The sequence below is a fragment of the Lissotriton helveticus genome, chromosome 4_1 (genome assembly GCF_964261635.1).
Source record: "Lissotriton helveticus chromosome 4_1, aLisHel1.1, whole genome shotgun sequence".
Taxonomy (NCBI): Eukaryota; Metazoa; Chordata; class Amphibia; order Caudata; family Salamandridae; genus Lissotriton; species Lissotriton helveticus.
Window position 1 is genome coordinate 346424526 of NC_136063.1, and position 23908 is coordinate 346448433.

Genomic DNA, 23908 nt, shown 5'->3' on the forward strand with positions numbered 1-23908 from the left:
CACATAAAGTGTCAGGTCGGGGTTAGGTAATGCAATGTCTGTCAGGTCTTGTCTTGGCTTGGTCATAGTGTTAACAACTTCCACAAAGTCGTGTGTGGCAGGATTTGAAGTAACTGACGGTAACAGTGTGGCAGGATTTAGAATGTTGCAGCGTCTGATCTCTATGTGTGGCTGGAACAGTGTCAATTCGTAACCTGTTAAACGTGCAATTGTCAAGTGCTGAGTCTGTGTTCGGTTTAAAAGAACTTCCACGGAGTGTGGAACTTGTACTGTCAGGGAGTGTCCTAATACTATGGAATCACTTTGTCTGATAGCTAGAGCTGTGGCTGCAACTGACTTGAGGCACGCAGGCAAAGCCTGGGCTACTGGATCTAATGTGCTCGAAAAATAAGCACAGGGCTTGTACTGTCCTGCTTGATCTTGTGTGAGAACAGATAATGCAGTACCATCACGTTCTGTAACAAAAAGTGTAAAAGGCTTACTGTAGTTCGGTGTTGCTAGAACAGGTGCTTGGCATAAGGCTTTCTTTAATTCATTAAAAACAAGTGTATGTTCCTGGGTCCAAGGAAGGACAGTCGATACGGCTGCCTCCTGTGTCGTTAACTGTATCAGTGGCTTAGCTAGAAATGCATACTGAGGAATCCATTGTCTGCAATAAGAAGTGAGGCCAATAAAAGCTCGTACCTCCTTCTGTGTCTTGGGCTGTGGAAGACTCGCTATTAGCTGGATACGGTCTGGTGTCAACTGCCTACCCCACTTGGACAGTAAGTGGCCTAAGTAGATCACTTGCTGGACACAGAATTGAAGCTTCGAAGGGGACACCTTGTGCCCCTGCTTGGCCAGAAAATACAGGACTGTAAGTGACGCACGCTCGCAGTCACGTTCAGAACGGGCTGTGATCAATAGATCATCGACATACTGGAGCAGGGCAGTGTCAGTTGGCATGTGAATATTGTCTAGTTGTCTCTTAAGTGCTTGACTATAAATACTAGGACTTTCTGTGAAACCTTGAGGAGCTCGTGTGAATTTATAGCTCCTTCCATTTAAACATAAACCGAAAAGGTACTGGCTGTCTGGATGAATGGGGACACTGAAAAATGCGTTCTTGAGGTCGATAACAGTGAAAAATGTAGCTTCAGAATCAATGGCTGTTAATAGGGATGAAATATCTGGGACTACTGGGTACTGAGGTATGATAAATTTATTAAGTTCTCGAAGGTCAATCACTAATCGATATACTGGAGGTGCATTTGGATCAGTACGTTTCATGACTGGAATGATAGGAGAATTACATACATTGGAGTCAGTTTCTACAACTACTCCTTGAGCAATAAGCTCGTCAATAATTTTGGATAAGGCTGCTACAGCCTCAGGTGGCAATCTGTACTGTCTGATTCGTGGCAAAACTATACCTTGCTTGAGAGTCACACGATGGGGTGTGATTTGCATAAAACCTACATCAGTTGGGCCTTGCGCCCATAGATGCTGCGGTACATTCGATAATCTTGGATCAAAATCACGTAATACATAGTGACCTTTAAAGTCACGTAAAAACAATCAGACTCCTTCTGGGGAACAGCATATAACTGCTCCTAATTCTTTTAACGTTTTAATGCCTAACAAATTTTCGGGACATGATTTAGTAAGTAACAAATCAGTAGTTCGGGACAATGGACCTACTTCTAGAGTAACTGGTTTTGAAATATCATTAACAATCGGTTTTCCTGAAAATCCAAGGGAAACATTTCTAGAGCCTGAGAGCGGAGCCCCTGGAACCTCGTCATGACTGATAGTAGTCCTACTTGCCCCTGTATCAATCAGAAACTTTCTGTCTTTCCCCAATACTTGACTGTGTACATAGGGACCCTCTTGATCTACAGGTATCTCGATGAGAGGCAAGCCTACCTCCCTCTCTAGGCTGTTTCATGAATACTGTTGATACTCTGGATACTCGGACTGGGCATACTGGTACATCTGCTCTGTAACATGCTGTGTTGCAGCGATAGGCTGCGGTACTGGAACTGTCTGTTGTGCATTCTGTGGTGACTGAAAAGTCTGTGAAACTTGTTCTTGTCTAGGCGGACGTGGTCTTTCTTTAGTTTTACCAGTAGCTATGTTGTGTTTCAGAACTGCACACTCGTTTATAAAATGACCTGGCTGTTTACAGTAATTGCAAGTCCCTTTAACGGGAGCTGCAGGATGACTGGCTTGATTCGGACCCCTCTTCTGACTGTCTTGTGGAACAGATTGTGCAACTAATACTTTCATTTTCGTGTCTTTCATACGTCTTCTTTCGTGATCTTGTTCTTCCCTGATTCTGTTCTGGTGATACTGGAGCATCTGAAGCATTTGTGACGGGGTATTAGCTTGCCAGGTACTTTCGACTTTCAAAACTCGATTTTTAACTTGTGGACTTGAATTCTCGACTAGTTTGGTAACAAAAAGATGAGGGTATGACTCGCTACTCGTCTTCAGACCACTGTTAATAATAAAACATTTTTCAAATCTAGAATAAAAATCACTAGTGTCTTCATCCTGTTTCTGTTTACATGCTGAGATTGCATCCCAATCTTCCTTTTTCGTGGCTAGTAACCTTGGCAAAACTTGTATCAATAACTCGGGCAATTCTTTACATTTGTCCCCAAGACCGGTACCTGGTACTCGTATATTATCTTCAGCTTCTAGAGCCGTCCAATCAATCTTCTTCTCTCCCACCTCCCATTCTTTTTCCTTGAGTTTTTCATATACCTCTGCGGGCAACAGGACCTTTAGCATTTTAATTATATCTGGATACGTGTATTCTCCCATATGGAGCATGTCTTTTAATTCTCGATGGAACCCTGCTGGATCTTTGTCGTGACAGGGAATTAATTTCTTCATCTCTAAGAGTTCCATCTTTGTAAGGGGGGTGTAAACAAATACTCGTTCTAGTCCACCACCCGTTCCTCTAACTGGATGTACTTCTCGTAACGGATGCTGTCTATCTATGTAGAATGGTTTACTTCCTGGAGGTGAGACGTGAACAAAATGCGGATTCAGAAACGTTCTATATTTGTGGCGCTGTTCTAGAATGACACTAATTAAATCGGTACCTAGACCTCTCCATCTATACTGGAGTAACTCGTTCAGAACATCATGTAACGGACCTGGATCAGAATGTTGTCCCTCATACAGTGTAATGAGGTGCTGGATCATATACATACCTGCCAATCGCTGCTCGGCTGGGGGCAGTTTCAGAAACATTTGTGCCACTATTTCGTCTGGAAAAGTGGTAGAATCAGTAGTCCATCGGACTGCTGATCGGACTAGTTCTTGTTCATGCATAGTACTAAGTTCACTATAACCGATTCGTGATTTCAAAATGTGATCGGTAGCTTGAAATACTTGCTCAAGAGAACCTTGTTCTGGTGCTGGAAGAGGAAAGACTTTCTTGTGTTCTAGACGTGAATGTCGGTCGGGAAGTCTAGTTTTACCTACATACGCTATTCTGGTAGGATTCTCGTCGTTTACCTCTTCAGTATCAGAGTCGTCTTCTTTCTCGGATACTTGTACTGCTTTACGTTTCTCGTGTAACCTTATTATTTCCTTACGAATTTTCTTGTACATACTCTCTATACTAGCTAGTGTCTTGTGTCTTCCCTCGGCTATATGATCACTCCACCTTGTCAGGACTTTCATTTCGGTCGGATCTTTATCTGGATAATCTTGTTCCCTTATTAAACAATTAATCAGAAACTTTAAAAGCATGAGCTGAGTCTCAGCTTTCCTTTGAGACATGGCTTCGCCAATACTTTCTGGATCTACTCCTGTACGGATGAAACAATATATTCTGTCTAGATCTTCTTTCATATCTGGTAGGGTGTCCAAATACTCGGTTACCCGTCTTACACGCAATGAATATATGACCCCATATCATTATTTCCTGGGACTGGATCATATCGGCATTCGGTGAGAGCTCGCTTGATATCTGCAACGGACTGGGGTTTAGGCGTACGCTGTAACGCACGTTCATGTAGCTCAAGTAACGTTACACGTTTGTGTTGGGGCGCGGTTCCCGGAGGACTTCCCCCCGTGGCCCCTAGACTAGAATCGTAGACGGGTATCGTACGGGCTGGGAGAGTAACGGATGTAGCGGGTACTTGTACTGTGGGCTGGACCGGGGGTACCGTAACAGGTGCTGTAACATTAACTGGACCCACGGGGCCAGCGACTGGAGGAACAGGAATTACATTATTTACGGGAGCTGGCGGAACAGGATTAGCATATTTGGGGACTGTGTCGTCCAAGTAGGACGAGAGAAAAATATCAGCTGCGGTCGGTTTGTGACGTAGCTTAATCGGAACTAATGGCGGCGGAAAATTACATGGTGCTTCCGGGGTTGCTTTCGGCAAGCCCTCGGCAAGAAGAGGATACATACCCTTAATAAGGGCATTTCTCTGTCTGTCTGACTGTTCGGCTTTAACTCGTTCACCTATTTCGATTAATTCCCTTTCTTGGGCTCTTTCTGAGGATTCCCTACTTAATTCTGTTTTTCTGATTTCTTTTTCTGTTCTTTTATGAGATTCATTGCGCCATAACTCGATGGCATCTTTCTGGGACTGTCTGGCTTTCTTTTTCCATAATGCTTCTTCTACTCGCATGATGCACTCGGCATCCCATGTACCCGATACGGGCCATCTATATTTCTCTTCTAGATCTTTAGTATACTCGACCCATAAGTCTAGATATAATATGGCACTTATGCCATGCTTATGATACATAAAATGACCTGGACTGTCCCTAGGCGGGACAGGAACTGCTTCTTCGAGCAGACCTCTTCTGGTTATTAACTGACGTAACTTCGAGAACAGAGGCATGACTTAGACTGGAATCTAGACACAATACAATACACAATAAACACAATAATAACTTGAAAACAGATCACTCATACCACGACATTGAAAACACATGAAATAACATTTAAAATAACAGTTCGAACAGAATACTACCTGGAATACTGAGAACAGAAACACATGAATTTCTCGAGAACAGAACTTACTGGAATGACTAGATGCACTGCTAAAACAGCACGAAACTTACCGGTCTCATAAAGAGACACGTCAGGACCCGCATCCACCTAGGTGGACACTTCGTGTTGGATCTGTGTACCCAAACCCACGGACCAGAGACAATTAATTGACCCTGTCTAGATACTACCCCAGCAACGGTACTCACCGGGCAGCAAGAACGGAAGGCCTCGGACTGGACTGGACTGCTACGACGACGGACGGACGAACTTCGGACTTCAGTTACAGGTGGGCCTCTGGATACCTCGGACCTTGGACTCTCGGCTTGGGCTCTGGTCGGGACTCGCCGCGTTCCTCCACCGCCTCGTCTGGATGCTGGACCGCAACCTCGGTCTCCTCCGTGGGCCTGAGGGATACTTGAAGCAGAAATATCTGCACGTGGCCGGTATGGTTCCGTCACGGCTGCAGAGGATCAGGGGGCCTGCGTGGCTTCTCCGGCGCGTGGGGAAAGGGCAAGTCCCTGTTCGGGCGCCATTATGTGGTAAATAAATAATTAATTACCGGATCTATTTTTCAGGATACTCATATAAACAGATAGCTCAATAAATAAGAGTCAAGATTCGAGGTAGATGGAGTTTACAGGCTTTAATCAGGCATAGAGGACAGGAACAGGACAGCCTGTACGGGAATAGGATGGCAGCTGCCGGGGGCAGGATCTGGGATGACTAGCAACTTTTTAATATGGGTGCACAATATATATAGTTAAACAAAATACATTACATTCAATACAGTAGGCGTAGCAGTAGGCGGGGTTCGTAGCAGTCGCGAAAGATAAGGGCAAAAAGTGGGTGTAACAAGAGGCGTGTACAGGGCGTATACATAGACATGTGATGCAAACGTAACAGAATATGTCATAAATGGGGCGGAAACATGGAGGGGGCTACCTGAGCAGCTGGGACCTCTAACCTAGTGGTGCGCGCAAACTGGCAATGACGTGTTACCAGGGAGAACTGGGGGCTATGACTTCTGCGCTAGAAGAGGAGACTAAAGTCTGGAGTGTCAGAGCGACATGTACCCAGGGCATATCTAGTATCTGGTGTTTAGAGTACATGTTGATAGAATCCAAAAGTTATCAGGGCAAAGGCTACTTGACTCTAAGACTGGTGCCTGCATTATTCTACATGTATTGTGTGTGCGAGGAATATTCTATGAATATTAATACAGTATTTCTCTTACATGGAGACATAAAGGCTAGACCATGACGGAAACTATTGATGCGATTCAGTAGCTTAGGAATGCAGAGAAGGAGGGCTGGACTGATAACTAGAAGCATAACATACTCTTGGCAGACTGGGAGACAGAGCCAGGCCGGGCCGGGCACTGCGAGGCAAGAAGTAAGTGAAAGGTCAGGGATACAGGTGGGGGCTGTATCACTCCTCGGAGAGGGTTCAGGAGACAGGAGCTGAATCTGAGTCCGGGCCCTTTTGAGGCCTAGAAACGGGGACAATTCAATGAATTAACGTGCATACTGTGAAGTGTGGCAACGTAGTTTTACATAGGCCTGATATTCGTTGCTTTCACGAGAACTGGAAACTGGCATACTAGAGATGGACACAACTGTAATTGCGTCTTTAATCGATCAGAGAGGAATACATATGCATATCGATCATGCACATATAACATAGGATGGGGAACACGTAGGCACATATAACATGGCAAAATTTACTTTTCCACACCGTAACTGTTAGACTTGGCATCTTTTGGCATGTTTCCCTGTCTTTTTGCTTTCTGACCTTCCGGTTTTGCTGGTTTAGTGTCCCTGCGCATTTTGTCACTCCTGTTAAGTGTTGAAATGCAAGTGCTCCTGTTGTAAATTGTGTTATGGAGTGGTGATATGCAAAGAAAGAGTTCTCCCAGGTACTTTTAGGTCCAGAGGAGGGAGATAGTAAACCAAGCAAAAAGGGGTAGACCTCTAAGAACCTATATTTCTTTTTAGTAGAGTAAATCCAAACTATTTAGAACACAGATGCCATATAGAAACGAGATTTAGATTATTTTTCAAACATATAAATTTATTTAGATATTTTTATCGTTTTTTTCTCAATTTTTTTTTTTTTTTTTTTTTTTTTTTTTTTTTTAAATATATTTATACAATTGTACATAACATTGTCCATGTTGCAAAGAATGCCCTCTATTGACAATGGGTAACAATTGGTCTTACTAATCAGACATACTACCTTTCATACTTCCTTACATACTTATCTTATCGGTTTATTAAAAGAGGGAAATAACCAGTTCGTATCCAAGACTATGGCCCAACATCCATAGTCTTGGATACGAACTGGTTATTTCCACCTCAACCAGCTGAATGTTACCATCCACACTATTATAAGTATCCCAATTAGTACACCTCTGAGTTGCCACTTGTATTAGTCTGTTTTTTGTAAAAATTGTTTTTGCTGTAGTGTTTACTTTGTTTAGTATGTCTTCTTCCCCTCTTTTAATAAACCGATAAGATAAGTATGTAAGGAAGTATGAAAGGTAGTATGTCTGATTAGTAAGACCAATTGTTACCCATTGTCAATAGAGGGCATTCTTTGCAACATGGACAATGTTATGTACAATTGTATAAATATATTTAAAAAAAAAAAAAAAAAAAAAAATTTTTTTGAGAAAAAAACGATAAAAATATCTAAATAAATTTATATGTTTGAAAAATAATCTAAATCTCGTTTCTATATGGCATCTGTGTTCTAAATAGTTTGGATTTACTCTACTAAAAAGAAATATAGGTTCTTAGAGGTCTACCCCTTTATGGAGTGGTGATTCCATGACTGGCATATTTGATTTACTAGCAAGTCCCTAGTACATTGCACTGGGAGTGCCAGGGCCTGTGAATCAAATGCTACTAGAGGCCCTGCAGCAGTGATTTTGCAACCACAGAAGTAGCACTGTAAAGGTAACATAAACCTGCCACTGCAGAGTTAGCGTGCAGTTGGCAAGTGCACTCACTTGCCAGGCCTTTATCTCCCTTTTCTTACATATAAGTCATCCCTGTGGGCAGGATGCTGTGTATGTTAAAGGTAGGACATGTTCTGGTGTGTGTGACATGTTCTGGTAGTGAATTACAGTTCATTTTGATTTTCACTATGGAAAGGCTATCTGTCCCATGGGGCAGAATGGGAGTTTAGTTATACTATCTTATAAACATAACTTCCCATTGGGACAAGATGGGAACATAGAGTTTAGTATGCCTGTACTCAGAATGTACAAATGTATCTTTTAGTAAAGATGAGTTTTATGTTCTGTGTTTGAAAATACCACTTTTAGAAAGTAGGTATTTTCTTGCTTAGCCATTATTTGTGACATGGGCTAGGTATGTGCATTCTCTTCAGACACCCACTGGGGAGGTTGAGGTGTGTCCTGCCTTTCCTGGGCTGAAAAGACCTGGGCTGCATTTACAGTAGTAGGAGGAGATTTACTTGCACCTGAATAAGCCTGGTCTGCCTTAAACTATGCAGCCTCGACTTCCTGCCAGGAAGCTGGGCCAGAGGGGACATAACTGGTTTGAACTCAGCAGAGACACTCTTTGCTTGAGAGTGCAAAGGAATTGTGAGTATTAATATTGGGACCTAGACCCCAGAACTTTAGAACTCACTGGAATCAAGGAACCTGCCAAGAAAAAGAGCTGGAAGAGCTGCCAGGAGGAGTATTGCTCCTTTGCTGTGTTGTTGCCTTGTTGGGTTGGCCTGCAGTTGCTGCTTCTCCCTTGGGCAGTGAAAGGACTGGACTGAACTTTCTTTTATTGTGATGAGTATCTCCAAGGGCTTGAAGTAGAGCTTGCCTCCTGTTCTGAAATCTCAGGGAATGCAAAGACTTCACCAACCTCTGAGTACCGCTTCTGGAGCCGCTGTTCCTGTTGCCACAGAGAAGGGAAAAGTAACTGACTCCGTCACTGGCTCTGTGTTCTGACAGTACCGCAGAAGGACCCGTCCTCAGCTTGCACCACAACCCTGGTCCCATCAAGACGCTGCTTATACAGTGACCTCTTAGCGCCGCACTCCACACAGCCTCGCTTCACTTCGGCATCCTTGTCTCACAGATGCCGGCGCTGTATCTGACTTTAACACCCGTGACCCCATCGTAGCTGGGGGCACCGCTCATAAGTTGCACGACGCACCACCTCGTCCCTCACTGCAGTCTGGGCCGACCGACACCAGCTCCCGCCAACCGGCTCTGTTGCTTGCACTGCAACCCACCAGCACCTCATCGAGCACTGCCTTGCCCTGCACCGTAAGCCTTGGTCTCACCGATGCCTTCTGGATGCTCGTCACCAAGCCGCTGCCTACACCACATCGTGAGAGCACCACACCCTGCGTTGCTTCCATTTTGTAACTCAACTGTGAAGGTTGCCACAACAGGCTCGCACCAACGTGCTAGCCCCAACGAGAAAGGTACTGTTCACAAGTCTGGCCCTGCTTTCCCAGGTCCGTACTGACGCGGTCGGTTGAAACTTTTAGAATTTGTTATTTTCAGCATGACGGTGGCCCCGGACGGAGCTACCAGCTCGCAAGAACTGTGTTTTTGAGGATATCTTGCAAAGTATATATTTTTAAGTACCATATGTTTGGATTCTTATCCTTTTGGTCTTGTTTTGGGTATATAAAAATATTGGATATTTTTCTAAACTGGTGTGCTGTCCTTTTGTAGTGTTTTCATTCTTTTACTGTTGGTTATGTGCAAATGTTTTACATGCTGCCTCTGAGATAAGACTTACTGCTCCTGTCCAGCTACCAAGGGGGTGAGCAGGGGTTATTTTAGGAGTGTACAATTGCCAACTAGAGACCCCCATTTCTAACACTAACAAAAATGAATGTCTCCTTGTGTAACGCAACTGGTGCTCATGTAAAGCGCTCTGATACCTAATAACTTTGGGTTCAGTTTGCGCTATATAAAACTCCAAAAATAGAGCTTGCATTCATTAAGGCACATTTACCACATGCAGCCTGTTAGAAAATGTGTTATTAATTTGGTAAACGGAAACCCCTATCAACTTAATAACTAAAATCTTGTTTAGTAAAAACACATATCTGAGAGAATCTCCACGTTACTTCAACACAGCCTGCAATATTGACCCCATTAGAAGATTTCAACTTCCATTTGAAAGACAGAGGGCGATATGTAGGTAAATACTATTTACCGATTCTAAAATACCGAATTTTACCTATTCGGTATTTCAGAATCGGTAAATGGTATGTAGGTATTGATTCAGTATATTTTACCGAATCAGTAACATTCGGTAATTACCGATTCGGTATTTACCGATTCAGTAATTCCCATTCATTTTAATGAGAATTACTGATTCGGTGAATACCAAATCGGTAATAGGAGGAAGACTTACAAGGGTGGCAGGGTGTCACATTGACACCCTGTTGCACCCCTGAATTGTGCATGGGTGCACATGTGGCACATATACATGCCCTAAGGGCATGTATGTCTGCCACATGGCACTTTTGGAAAAGCACAAATTTGCTTTTTCAAAGGTTTTTAATATTTACCACCAACTTTTAGTTGGTGGTAAATACCGAATCCTTAACTCAGAAATGCACTCATTTGAGTGCTCCCTACATGAAGGATTCGGTAATTTACCGAATCTGTATTTTAAGGAATCTGTAATTTCCGATTCCTTAAATTACCGATTTGGTAAATTACCGAATCCTTAAATTTGGGCCCTACATCTTAAATGCCCAATACCGGTCGGTAACGGCCGAAATTCGGTAATTTCGGTATTGGGCTACCTACATCTGGCCCTAAGTTAGAAGTTAAAATGATTAACCAGGTAAACTCGCTTGGTGTATCCAACTCAAGCTCCATCGCGGTCAGCCTGAAATCGCTCCTTGGTCCAAATCAACCACACACAGTGTCTCTTGAGTTGTGCTTAACTTTTTCTGGATGCTTTTTGCCTTAAGTCATTAGACATTCATATTGCTGGTTTCTCCCATTGGATTTTTGTTATTAACCCCTTGACCACGGCGCAAATTCCGCCGCGGTGCTGGGGAATTAATGAGTGGGCATGTTTCGATCGGCCCCCGGCCGTCCTCCGCACACGCAACAAGTTAAGCGTCATTTTGTACATTACATTTTTCTCTCTTTTTAGAAATTGGTAGCAGGATATTTATTGTTATATTATGTTGTGTTGAGACATTTTCACTGGTTTGCTACTACCACTATTAGTTTACAAATTTTCCTAAATTAAGCCTGTCTGCTCTGCCATAGCTACTAAGAGGTTGAGCTCAGGTTTAAATTATTGAAACTTGTTTTTATCATGACATTTGTGTGGTCCTGTCTCTTGTGGTGGGCTCACATCCAACCAAATTAATGACCCACTTTCTTACAAGTGTATTTCTATAACTTATAAAGCGTATGAAACATAAAATGAAAAACTGTAGATGTGAATGGAAATCTAGGGTTGGATCTCCTAATGTATGAATTTCTCTTGCATTGGGGTGTCTTCCAGGGAATCTGGACAGTAGTATCTCATCAGTAGATGATTCTTATGTCAGTACTATACATGGGAAGGGAGTAGGGGATATGAACGGATCCCTAGTGTCCTAAACATGCTTTCCAAGGAAGGAATATGTGCTCTATAATTCACACCAAAGTGGTCAGAATGCCACCTAATAATACAGGAAGGAGTTATGTTTCCCTGTCTGTAAGACACCTCCAGTTGCTTGCAGTTACTCTTCTTCCTACTCCACCGTATCGTGAAAACTCCACATAAGTCACAACCCAGGCCTGGGCTCCTGCATCTGGCGATCCATCTGCTGGCTACTCGTAGCCAACTTGCTGACAACTGAAACTGCCCATGCAAATGAGTGATTGGTAGTAGCAGTCTGACTTGCTGGTCGGACTAGAGCTCTACTCTTTCCCCTTTTTCTGTCACATTGGTTGGTTCTCAATTCCAATGTCCAGGATTGGCAGTTCCTTCTCTTTTCATCTGCTGGTATTCATGGGGACTTCCTCCTTGTCTTGAGCTGTTCACTCTGAACTGCCAATATCCCTTAAGGAGAGTTCTCTAAATATTCTTGTACCTTTCCTTCAACATAAATGCAATGTTGTGACTGAGATGGGTGGACGCTCCTTTAGCTGGAACATTCCGTTTCAAGTAAAAAGAGGAACTCCTAAAGATTAATAATGGGTCTATTGGGGGAGAATCTGGTGGGAAAGGGGAGATAATCTACAGACCTGTAACTGAATATATTGACTTCCTTAGTGCACCATTGTGGTTTCATTACTATGTCTGTTTCTACTGAAAACTTTGTTAATGACCTGTTTTACATTAACATGATTTTATCTACTTCTGCAAGCCATGTAATATAGTAACTAGAACATCATAGCACTGAGAGAATATGTGATGTTTTCAGCTTCAGCTGGTTTTCAAGTGATAGAGAAAGGAGTCTTATCACTGCTATCTAGCCCATACTTATTTGGTACAGAAGCCATATTCACACTCTGATTTTTTTCCCAGGAAGTTTAAATGATTGCTTTAAGAAAATCTGTTTTCACATGGTCTCCCAAGATCTTTTCATTTCATAGACTTACTTGTTGTCCTAGTTCAACCACGCAGCACTGTTCAACATGTCTCAGTGCGTTAGCTTTGAACTTAATAGTAAACAATTGACTCAACCAAATTAGCTTATTAGTGTATACATCCCTCAGTTAAGGCTGCAGTATATATCTGAGAGAACTGCCTAAGTGGCATAAACATCATGTGTCATCTGTGGACACAGCATGGCTTTGCACTACTCAAATGAGAGATTTCAAAACATGACAGCAGAGCTACCTCAGCATTCATGCATGTATGGAGACCATTGTACATACAGTAGCACATGTCAAAATGAACATTGCTGCCATGTTTCAACTTTTTCTAACCTTAAATAAGTCACTTTTAGTAAGTATCATGGACCCTATAAGGTTTGGATGCATTATGTATATGTGTATGTGGAAATAAGATATTCCAAGTATAGAATGTGCATGCCACTGAACTGGGATTAACACAGAATATGCAGTCTTTCCATTTGGAAGCATCTGCTTTATGTATTAGATATATCTGAATAACTTGGCCTAGGAAGAAACTGGCCAATTCACAAATTGACATTTTACTATTAATCTAATTCATTGTTGAACCTACAGTTTCCATACAAATATCACAAAGATGATGTTTAGAAAATATGTTTGTGCCTAAGCCATGGTATATAATTATATCACTAAATGCACCTCAGCCTTGAAAAATATATGAAACATGGGCACCAGAGTCTTCCAAGAGAGCAATTTTATTATCTGAGGCAGCTGCCTTGCATTGACATTCCTATCAGCAGGACAAGGGAAAGATGATCACAGGCCCTAATACCCCATAAAACATTTGCTTTCACTTTTCAGAGGAATATAAGGTGTGAGAAAGTAATTGTTTTTGCATTGAGCACCCCCATTTGACGGATACTGGTGGTTATTGACTCTAACTGCACCCTGGGCTCTGCTAGCCAGGCCGAGGGCCAGTGCTCTGAAAATGAATATGGCAATTAGGTTTAATTACATTCAGCACTGACAACCTACTTATAAGTCCCTAATAAATGGTAGGGAAAGTAGGTTTAGAGGCCTAGCAGCTTGCAGGCAATTAAGTGGGCACCTCTGTATTGCCTGCTCTCATTTGAATTGTCAGCCCACCTTTGTAAGCTGCTTTAAACTGAAATTATATGCAAACTCGACTTTGTATTTTGTATTTCAAGGTACTTCCAAAGTATGAAACAACCCTATTTTTCCATAAGTCACCCAAATGTCTACCCTTTGTGACCCCAGGGTAGGGTGCCATGTACTAATAAGCAGGGATATTATAAAATATGTTTTATATGCCCTGGTGAGGAAAAAACACTACTTTCATTTCGTAAAGCTCTTTTAGCTCCATAGAGTAACATGGGAATACTGTAATACAGTGTATCTATTGACTGGAGTGAGGCAAAATTATATTTCGAGTACTTGGCAGATTGTTAATGATAAATCTAACAACTTGCGACTGTTAAGTTTATCATAACCAGTACAGAAATCAAATTAAAGCTCTAGAAGTAGTACTCAAAAGAACAAGTGAGCTGGCTCCAAGCAGGTCATGAAATCAAGGACTGGAGTGCACCTTGGAATCGGAAATCCCCAACCCCACTGGAAATAAGCATGAGGAAGAAGTAGTTGAGAAACAGGTCTCCTGCTTGGAACAACAACTCAGGTTAAAGACGAAGAGCTCCTAAAAATGTAGCGTCAAATGTGGCTTCCTAGAACTTTGCCAGTGTTCCAAAAAATTGTGAATTTTTTCAACCTCCAGTTGACCAGGAGGAGGTATTGAGGCTAACAAAACTGTCATTTTGGCAAGCAAGATTTCTTGGTTCGTCGCCTATGGAGCAGACCTCACGAAGCATTTGCCAAACACAGCTTCCAACTTTGCTCGGATTTAAACTCCACAAAGTTGACTTAGTTTGAATGCACCCCGCGTACCCATGAAAAGGCATTAAATTGACCCAGTAGGTAGAGGACTTCAAAACCTAGTTTTTCAAAATGTAGTATTTCTTCTGGAGCCAAAACACAAAGATTGTTGTTATGCCATTTCAAAGTTTTCAAACCCATGATGTCATCAATGGCCAGAGTATTCTGCAGTGATCCAATAGGGAGCATTGATCTTCAGTAGAATGACTAAATCAGAAGGTAACATTTGACTGGGATAAACTGCTATTTCAAACCCAATCCATATTCCATTGCAGTGAACAAACCGGTGCACCTACAACCTGGTCATTGTTGTCAAGTGCCTAATATTGACTTTGGCCTAGTCATCTCTTTAAGTACCTATTTTGTGTTTCAAATATAAAGTCATTACAATTGATCCCCTACACTATTCTTTGTAGTTTTTGGTGTGACTTTATTTTGCTGTGACTGTAATATTTTCATTCTGGTAAAACATACTTAAGGCATTTTTTTGCTGGAGTAGTCTTGTACCTTCAGCCAGTGCTAATTGGGGTAACCCAAATTCATCTTAAAATTAATTATGCTTTCACTTCTTTGGTACTGGCTTACTTATCTTGTAGGGAGCTTCTCAATTGTTCTCCCACATAGTAAATTATCAATTTTACCACACATGTTGTATAAAATGCCTGCCAATGATTGCAAAATGTTTTACGACAAATATGTTTTGTTTATGTATATGCACATAAAGTTTGATAAAAGAGGATGTTTCACTGCACGTGCTTCAGGTTTTTAAAGATAAGAGTATGTTTTATTCAAATATCTGTACTGTGACTCCCAAACACCTATATTTTAAAGTACATAAAAAAGTGCTTGAAATCCCAGGGGCAATATAAATGTTTATATCTTCCTATCTATATCTCTGTCTGTCTATTACAACTTACAAATAAAATATAAAACCCTGAACGTCCTTGGTAAAGATAACCTTCCTAATCATGTATTCAAGCCATGCAGCCTAAAACTCGCATAATGTATACAGTGCTCATAACCTCACAGTTGATGGAAGAGATGCAATTGCAATACATAAACTTAAACACGGGATTACATGAACAATGAATGTAGCTTTATTTATTAATTTGAGTATATACTATTATTTAACTATGCTGTGTTTTTAGATGTTATTACTTACTTTAAGTGTACTTTAACTGAAGTTTTCTTTAGTGAATTTCTGCCTTTCTTTTAATGTATTCTAAAGTGTTGTAACCACCCCTAACCCTAACTTCACTTTGATCTTTAGTTTCTGGGATTTTTTGATCATATACTGCATCCATCTTTTGTGAAAGTTTACCCTACCACTTATTCAGACATGACAAATGATGGCCTTGGACCGGGCCTGGCTGTCAATCCAGCGTGGATGTGCAATCTGCCCTGGACACTGCTTTGAGCCAGGTTGGAAGATAGGCCTGCACCCAACAAGTTCTGCATACTTCTTTGGGACTGTGTACTCAAGCCTTCGAATTGCTGCCACATTTCTACTTCAAGTTGCAGCCAGGCAAGAAGAGAACTTCTGTACCAAAAGTATCATGACAGGTGAAAAGCTCTCTGCTCAAATAAGTTTGAAAACATTTTAAATGTAAGTCCACCCATGAACTAACAAGCTGGTTTCGCAGAGCCTGCAGACTAATGGTCCAGATATGTCTAACTTTTTAACCTTTTATTTTTCTTTCAAGCCCACCCCAAAACATTTATTAAATGCTAATTTGTCAATAACTACTGAAAGGGTTTACACCAAATCAAGCCTACTTTCATGCCGTTTGATCTAATTTTGTTTAGAGATTTTTCTCTGTGATTCGAATGCAAAGATTCTAAGGTGAATTAAAATGGGGCATGGAACCTTTTGACATCCTCTCTTATGCCCCTTGAAACAGATTGGATGAAACCTGCCATGCCAAAAATCCTCTGAATTTTAACTGAAACGTTCATGCTGGTTCATGAGATGGTAATACATTTATTAAGAACACAAAATTGCCTTTTGTGTGTAAATTCGGACCTAACCATAACTACAGAGTTTCTATGCCCGCTATGGGTGGGTGGAATTTGCGTACTCGTGCTACGCAAAGCTCCGTGAAATGGTAAAAAGTCTCCGCGAGCACAAAAAAGTTCAGCGAACACATGGAATTGCTTGTTCTGCCTGTTTGTGATGCTTTTTTCCCATTCGCGAACACTGTTTGCGTGCTCTGGGAGAAATATCTTGTGAACACGCATTGTGAAAGGGCGAAAAAGCAAACAATTCTGCGAACCCACGGATCGCAAAATGTTTGGCAATTCTGCGTTCTCCGCGGGACGCAAAATGACCCAAATTCCGTGAACGGAACAGAATTTACCACCCAGGCCTAATGCCGGCCTATATTAAACGCTCAACAAAAACCACTGTGAACTTTAAGTTATGTTTAGCTTTGGCTGAAGCACCTTTTTATGTTATAAGAAAACATCTGAACATCATTTAATGTGAATGGATTAAACTGGAAAACCACTGAAATTCACTATTTATGCACTGTTCACAATTGATAAGTTACATACCAGCTGTGCAAACCATTACTTTCACAACAAATGAAATGTGCTTATCCTCTCGATTGAATGTATGTTTCCTAAATGACATAAATCAACCCCATAAGAAATAACGATCTTTTGCATGATTTTTCCTCAGTCGTTTTTCCTGGATGTAGAACTCTGACCACATTAGTCAAGTGCCAGTTTTTCCCCTGTAAACATGATTGAATTGGCTTACCCATATTCAGCTTTTGGTCAGCAGCACTTATTGTGCCGTCCACTAAAGGGAAAACATGTCTTCCGGCCTACTCCGTGTAGCCTGACTGCAGCGGCCTAAAACCTGCCGTAAAAACATGACAAAAATATTCTTTTTTTTCAGATAGCAACTCTGCTTTTAAATATTATTTAGTTACCCCTCAGTACACCTTCTTGATGATTTTTAAGAATGGAACATGCATGAAATTAAATTTGGCACGTTCCTCCAGTGATGAGGCTAATTCCCACTCCATTTAATATAGATTGAGAATATTGTAATGTACAAAATTACACCAAAACAACAAAAAACTAATGAGGGGAACTGGATATATGAGTATTTAAAGTTTTAACTTTTAGCGCTAAAAAAGCACAAAGTGCCAGCCTTGGGGCGGGCTGTAGGTCACGCTAGACCAGCACAAGTGTAAGGTTCGAGGCCCATCATGATAGACCATATGTCGAATACGAGTACCTGGTAGCTCCAGGTCAGAGAAGTACCTCTGGACTTGGACATTTTTCCTGAGAAAAGGTGTTGTTGATGAGACATCTGGGGGCAAGCTGCAAGCTGGATTTGAGTCAGGGTACGACAACGGCAGCTGGGACCCTGTGCATTTATTGACTAAGATGGCAATGCTACAAATGGGAAAGTTCAGTATCCATGCACTGGAAGATCTCTACATCGATTGCTTTGTCTCTGCATTTCTCTCTATGAAGCCCTCTGTGTTCATACTTGGAAACGTTTTTGGAAGTCAGATCTTCTCCAGTGGACAGACCAGGAAGTTGGATACGTCAAGCGATTCGACAACGATGGCTCTGGCTCAACAGCGGTCTCTACTTACCGAACAGAGGTCTCTATCTCCTGCTGGTTCTTCAGAGAAAATGTTGGCAAAAAGTTTCTAAGTCCCAACATTTGCAGTTTGGGCAGGAGGAGTATACTATGACGCTTAACTAATTTAGTAGTCAGCATGCACTCCAGTAGAAGCCACCCACAGGATCCAGGGCAGGTCCAGTAGACGCTGGTTACCTAGGCTCTTCAGGAAAGTGGGCTTCTTGCTGCTTTTGAGCCCCTGTAGCTTAACTGAGCGTACCTTCGAACTCCATTACTTAGTCCCGAGTGCAAGTGGGTGCAGCTCCAGCCACTGGGGTTCTTCTCAAGGGTCACAACAGCAGTTACAGCTCTTTTGTCTTCTACAGATCCACCAGTCTTCTGAAGAGGGCACTTAGAGTGCCACATTTATGCCCAGTGCCAGTGTGTGGATGGGATAACAGCCTGGGCATTTTCTAACCAATGAGGTAAAAGTTTACAGGGGGACCCACCCAATTTTGCAGAACGTCCAATGGGTTTTAATATAAGCTATCATGTGGTGAACTTCTCTAACTAAAACCAAGAAGGTAATACCTTTTGTCCTTGTGTATAGCCCCTTGTGCCCACCCACAGGTCTGGCTAGGTTGATGGGCAAAGCCTCACTTGTGGTCATTCAAAACCAGTTCTGGAGGCAGCTCCCCACACACTGGGATTGCTGTAAGGGTTGCTAGCAGGCCAGAGCAGGTGGCAGGCACAGTGTTGGTGACAGGGCCTTTCGGGTTAGCTTGAGGTCCATACATTAAGCACAATGTAGTTATTTATTGAATAATGTGAGTGGTCTCAAATAAACAATTGTAATGATTTCTGTAGTTTTTGGGTGGATGTGTGTTTGTTTACAATAATAAAATATAGTGACAAATGGGCATTTTAAGATTGTAAACAGTTATTTTTGCCACTGATTTCTTTCTGTAGTGGTCTTTCATTATCTCTTTTTCCAAATAAAGGCTTTAATCCACTGCACCCCACATTAGTTTGCATTGTATGCAGTAGAGTGCAAATGTATTGATAGTTGTTTTCCTAATCAGTTTTTTTGTGTTTCTATGTGCTGTTTTCCTGAGCTTTGCACATTTCTTTACTTTGGTCACGTAGGAAGTTTTCACATCTTTTTCATGTTTTGCCTTCAAGTGTCTTTTCAAAGTTGGAATACCAGAGATGTACAGACCTCTCTGCCATTTGTTTAATTTCATCACAGAGTGTAATTGTAACCATCTAACATTACGCTTTTTTTCAGGAGGATAGGGAATCGCTGATTGTCTTTTCTTATTTTAAAGCCCTGCATCCTCCTATTCAGCTCCATTTCACATGAAACTATGCAGCCATGACTCTTGGTAGCAAATGACTACAGACTTTGAAGGTTCTAACTCTCTAACAGTTTTCATGCTGATTCATCAAAATGTACCAAAGGTATTAGCAAATGATAATCTTTGACCCTCTTTATCTCTGCCACCTTCAATCATTCACCACAAAACTTGAAATACCAACAAAAATGCCATGCAGATTGTCAAAGGGAACCAAAATGTATGGATATAAACACTGTTTCTCCCTTTATATTTTGAACTCCCTTCCCAGATTTGAATGAAATGTGGGAACTATGAACAGAACAGTACTCGATTCAACAGAAACAAATACCTGTGCATGTCTACCCGATACTTGTTTGGATTTGTCAATACGGATCAGCAAAATAACTCCTTTTTATCTCTCTCCCCAATTGTGCCACTCTCTTGCCACTCCCTTGACGGTTCTGCATGACTCACAACAAGTCATGAGTAAACTAACTGTGGAAAAAATCACATAGATTTCCTGCATATCAATTATATACCAACAAAGGTATTAGGATTCCTTTCTATTTTGCTCAGCGATGGATTTGTATGAAACTCAAAATACCAAGATTAAGTTAGACATGGTGTCTGCCAAAAGTCATGCACATCCATGATACTGTACTAAGATTATTAGAAGAGCAAATAATGTTTGACCCCATTCCTTTAACTTTCCCCCCTCTCATCAGATCTGCATTCAGTCTGAAATGTCTGGACTGGGTTTCACTTATGCTTAATATACCATGTCATATATGTTTTTAAACTTCACCATAGTTGTTAATAAATTAATACATATTGCCTTTAGCTTTGCCACTCTATGATAGACCTATAGGGAATTTGATTTACCAACAGAGAACATTACAATTTTATGCAGATTTAGCAAACAATGTCTCCATTATTTGTAAACAATCATTTTATTTACTGCTCTCCTTTTAGCTATAACCATTTGATAGATCTGAACACCTTTGTAAATGCCAACAGTAAGCTAAACTAGGCAAATAGCTGCCATTTTGGGGTCGATTCCGATTTGGGAAAAACCGCTCCGAATAGCCTTTCGGAGTGTTTTTCCTGTACGAATCGTACCCTGCAACATCACCCGTACGTACGACGAAGTACGATTCGTACCAGGAGCCGTACTCCGTACGAGTCGTACAGAGACCGTACGACTCTAATCTCCATATGATTCTCCCTCGGAACCCGCTGTACGCGACATCAGTACGGTTCGCGGCTGGTTTTTATGACCTAGCAAGTACGATACGTGTCGAGTACGCAACGTATGACCTTTTTTCTACGGGAGCTGAAAACAGCCGTAAAAGCAGAGTTTGCGCCGAAACAGGTACGGAACGGCCACCCCGGTACGGTGCGTACCCCCATGATTGCAGGGGTACGCACTGTACCCTACGATGGGTGTACGAGCCGTACCCCCATTGTACGATGGGTGTACGAGCCGTACCCCCATTGTACGATGGGTGTACGAGCCGTACCCCATTGTACGATGGGTGTACAAGCCGTACCCCCATTGTACGATGGGTGTACGAGCTGTACCCCCATTGTATGATGGGTGTATGAGCTGTACCCCCATTGTACATGGGGTACGGCTCGTACACGATTCGGACGGATTCACGGAATACGGATCGTACTTCGTGACTCGGACGGACGAGTACGATTCGTACGGAGAGGGCTCCGGATACAAATCGTACGGACGTTTTTTTCCCCGAATCGGAATCAACCCCATAGTGTGCAAATTCATTAAAAATCTCTTAAGCTGTAGGCAAATTGAAAAGCATCTTTGTAACTGTCAGTGTTCCTCTACATTTTAACCATTTGAAGCCCATCTGACACCTTTTTGTAAAACAAATTTCTCAAAAAGTACTGGATGGATTTACATCAAACCAATGAGAGGCACTCCCCTGAGTTCAGTTCGATTTTCATAACAAGCTTGTTGCAATTCTTGTCAGCTGCCCCCCCCCCCCCCCCAAATTGATCTATTCATAACTAGATATGGCAAAATTCAGCCAGTTCTTCTATTACACTTGAATGTTGTTTCCAAGTTTGTCAAATTGGACCAGAGTTATAAGTAATGCAAAAATGTGTTTTTTTTAAAAAATAGAAACTCAGACCTAACTATATATTTGTATTTGTATGATGGTATTTATATATTACAACTACATGATGGTAAACATAATTTGTATAATAACTGTAATTATTGCATTCATGTTTAGTACTAAGTATATCTTTGATTACAACTGATCTAAAATTGAGATTTACTAAAATGTTATTATGATTTAATGAATAACTGCTTTGTATTTAATTCCCCATATAGGTTATCTGGAATGAATGTGCCTCCTCCAATTATTAGTAACAAAAATTGGCTCCGACTTCATTTTGTGACTGACAGCAACCATAGATACCGTGGATTCAGTGCCCAATATCAAGGTACAATTCATTCAGAACATTAAGACACTTTAATTAATCCCTAGGTGACACTGTGCATGTTATGCATGCATGACTTTAGTATGGTATTTGCAAAATAAGTCCTCATTCCACATTGGTGCTACATGATAATAAGTAGGTGTAGGATAAGTAACTCTTAGGATGGACTGTGGTGTTTTAGCTATTGATTAACATTGAATGGAACACCTATTGAAAGATTATCTGAGAGATGTGAGCTTTCTATAAGCACTCTGGGGTGTGAGTCATTTAAAAGCATCACTGTGTTAACTTACAACGATGCTTGCTTGTTCAATTTTTATCACTTCACAATTTAAATCACATGTAATGTTACTGAATTCAGAAAGGTTAGTTGAATTATCTGTTTTCATAATCATATTTGGTTTTGCTTTGTTATACATTGTGTTCATATAAAACATTACTGTTTAAAGTGAAATAGAAAAATGCCAGAAATCCAGTTTCAGCTGAAGATACCTAGACGTTTATGTCATCAACCATTAGTGAAATACATAAATGTCTTTATTAGATATTATTTGTAATATTGTAAATCATCACATGGATTAGATTTCATTGTTTGCCCACCTAGGTCATGGATCAAACCTACTCAGTAGCCATATGTTTCGAAGCAATTCTACAGTGTGTTAAAGCCTGGTCATTCTCATTTGCAAATAATGTAATATGAAAGAGTGTCTTGTCTTAAGTTTATCATCTCAGTGTGATAGCAGCCCATTTTGGTATCAGTAATCATTTTGTACTCCTTATCAGTTTCATATAGTCAAAGGAAATACTCATAACAAAGCATCATTTAAAACATTGCCTGATACACCACATTTACCTATCCAGGTCATAAATGAAGCTATATTTGTGATGAAATGCAAGCTAGATGCTTTTTAAAATCAATCTCTTAAAATGTAAATCGTCAGCACAAAAGATAAATAAAGTACTGATTTTGAGTACATTGAAGGCTGTAGACGTACTAGGTAAGCTCTCCTTTAATGTGAGGTGAAACATAGCAATTATAATTTGAGACAGTGATTGAAAGCAATAAAAAAAGACCACTGAGTGGCAAAGGTCTTCAGATGACTAGGTCAAAATCAGCAGTAAAAAGGGATTTTATTCTCCATCTCTATTAAAATAAATTGAAAAAGTTACCCAAATAAAAAGACAAATGTAACTAGTGGCACGTCAGACATAGGAAAAGGCAGAACTTCAGTACATTTGAGATCTGTTCGTGTAATGGTATTATAATAATACAATACCAATCTACATGAGTGTTTATGCAGACTTTGGTAAAAATAAAATCACATAGGGCTAAATGAAAGCAATTGCGCAGAATGGTATTTTCTCTTAAATAAAATATTAGAAAACAAAGTAGCTGCCATTGTTATCATTATAAAAACAGCATGCTGTCTACTGATTTCTGTTAGAGGAGTTTTACTGGCTTGGCACAATGTGGTACAAGAAACGTAGCACATTTGGGAAGCACACATTTACACTGGAACTGGGACAAATACATGGACAACAACTTGAATTGCAGAGTAGGTTGATAATTAATTGTCAACTGGAAAACATTACATATTAGGAAACACTACAATAGATGTTTTTGCTTTTTAAAGAGGACTTCAACACACAAATGACAGAATTGTATAAACGTCTTAGGGAAGGACCGGTTCACATCAAATGGCATAATTAAATAATTACTAGAGTTTTTTTTAATTCAGTTATAATACAAACACTTCCTTTTGAAAGTTTCCTAATAAATCGAAACCCATATATGGTGGTTGCTGGTTCTTCAATACAATGCATCAGGCAAAACTTTGATTAGTTAATGCATATATCTTAGTGATAGTCCCCGCATCACTGCATGGAGATGAGTGTAAAGATCTATGATGCTGCTTCCTAACTTTATGGGTAGAAAGCTACATACACATTTAGACTGCAGGTTGTGTCCAACTAGGGCTCCACAA

General features: G+C 40.9%; 1 protein-coding gene across 1 annotated transcript in view; it reads left to right on the top strand.

Annotated features, from left to right (window-relative positions):
- The window catches only part of CSMD3 (CUB and Sushi multiple domains 3), a 3006114-nt gene that overhangs the window by 987984 nt on the left and 1994222 nt on the right, over nucleotides 1-23908 (top strand). The window contains exon 6 of the mRNA XM_078686868.1: nucleotides 21814-21926. Within this exon, the coding sequence (XP_078542994.1) occupies nucleotides 21814-21926 (113 nt within the window). The remainder of the gene's footprint in view (nucleotides 1-21813; nucleotides 21927-23908) is intronic.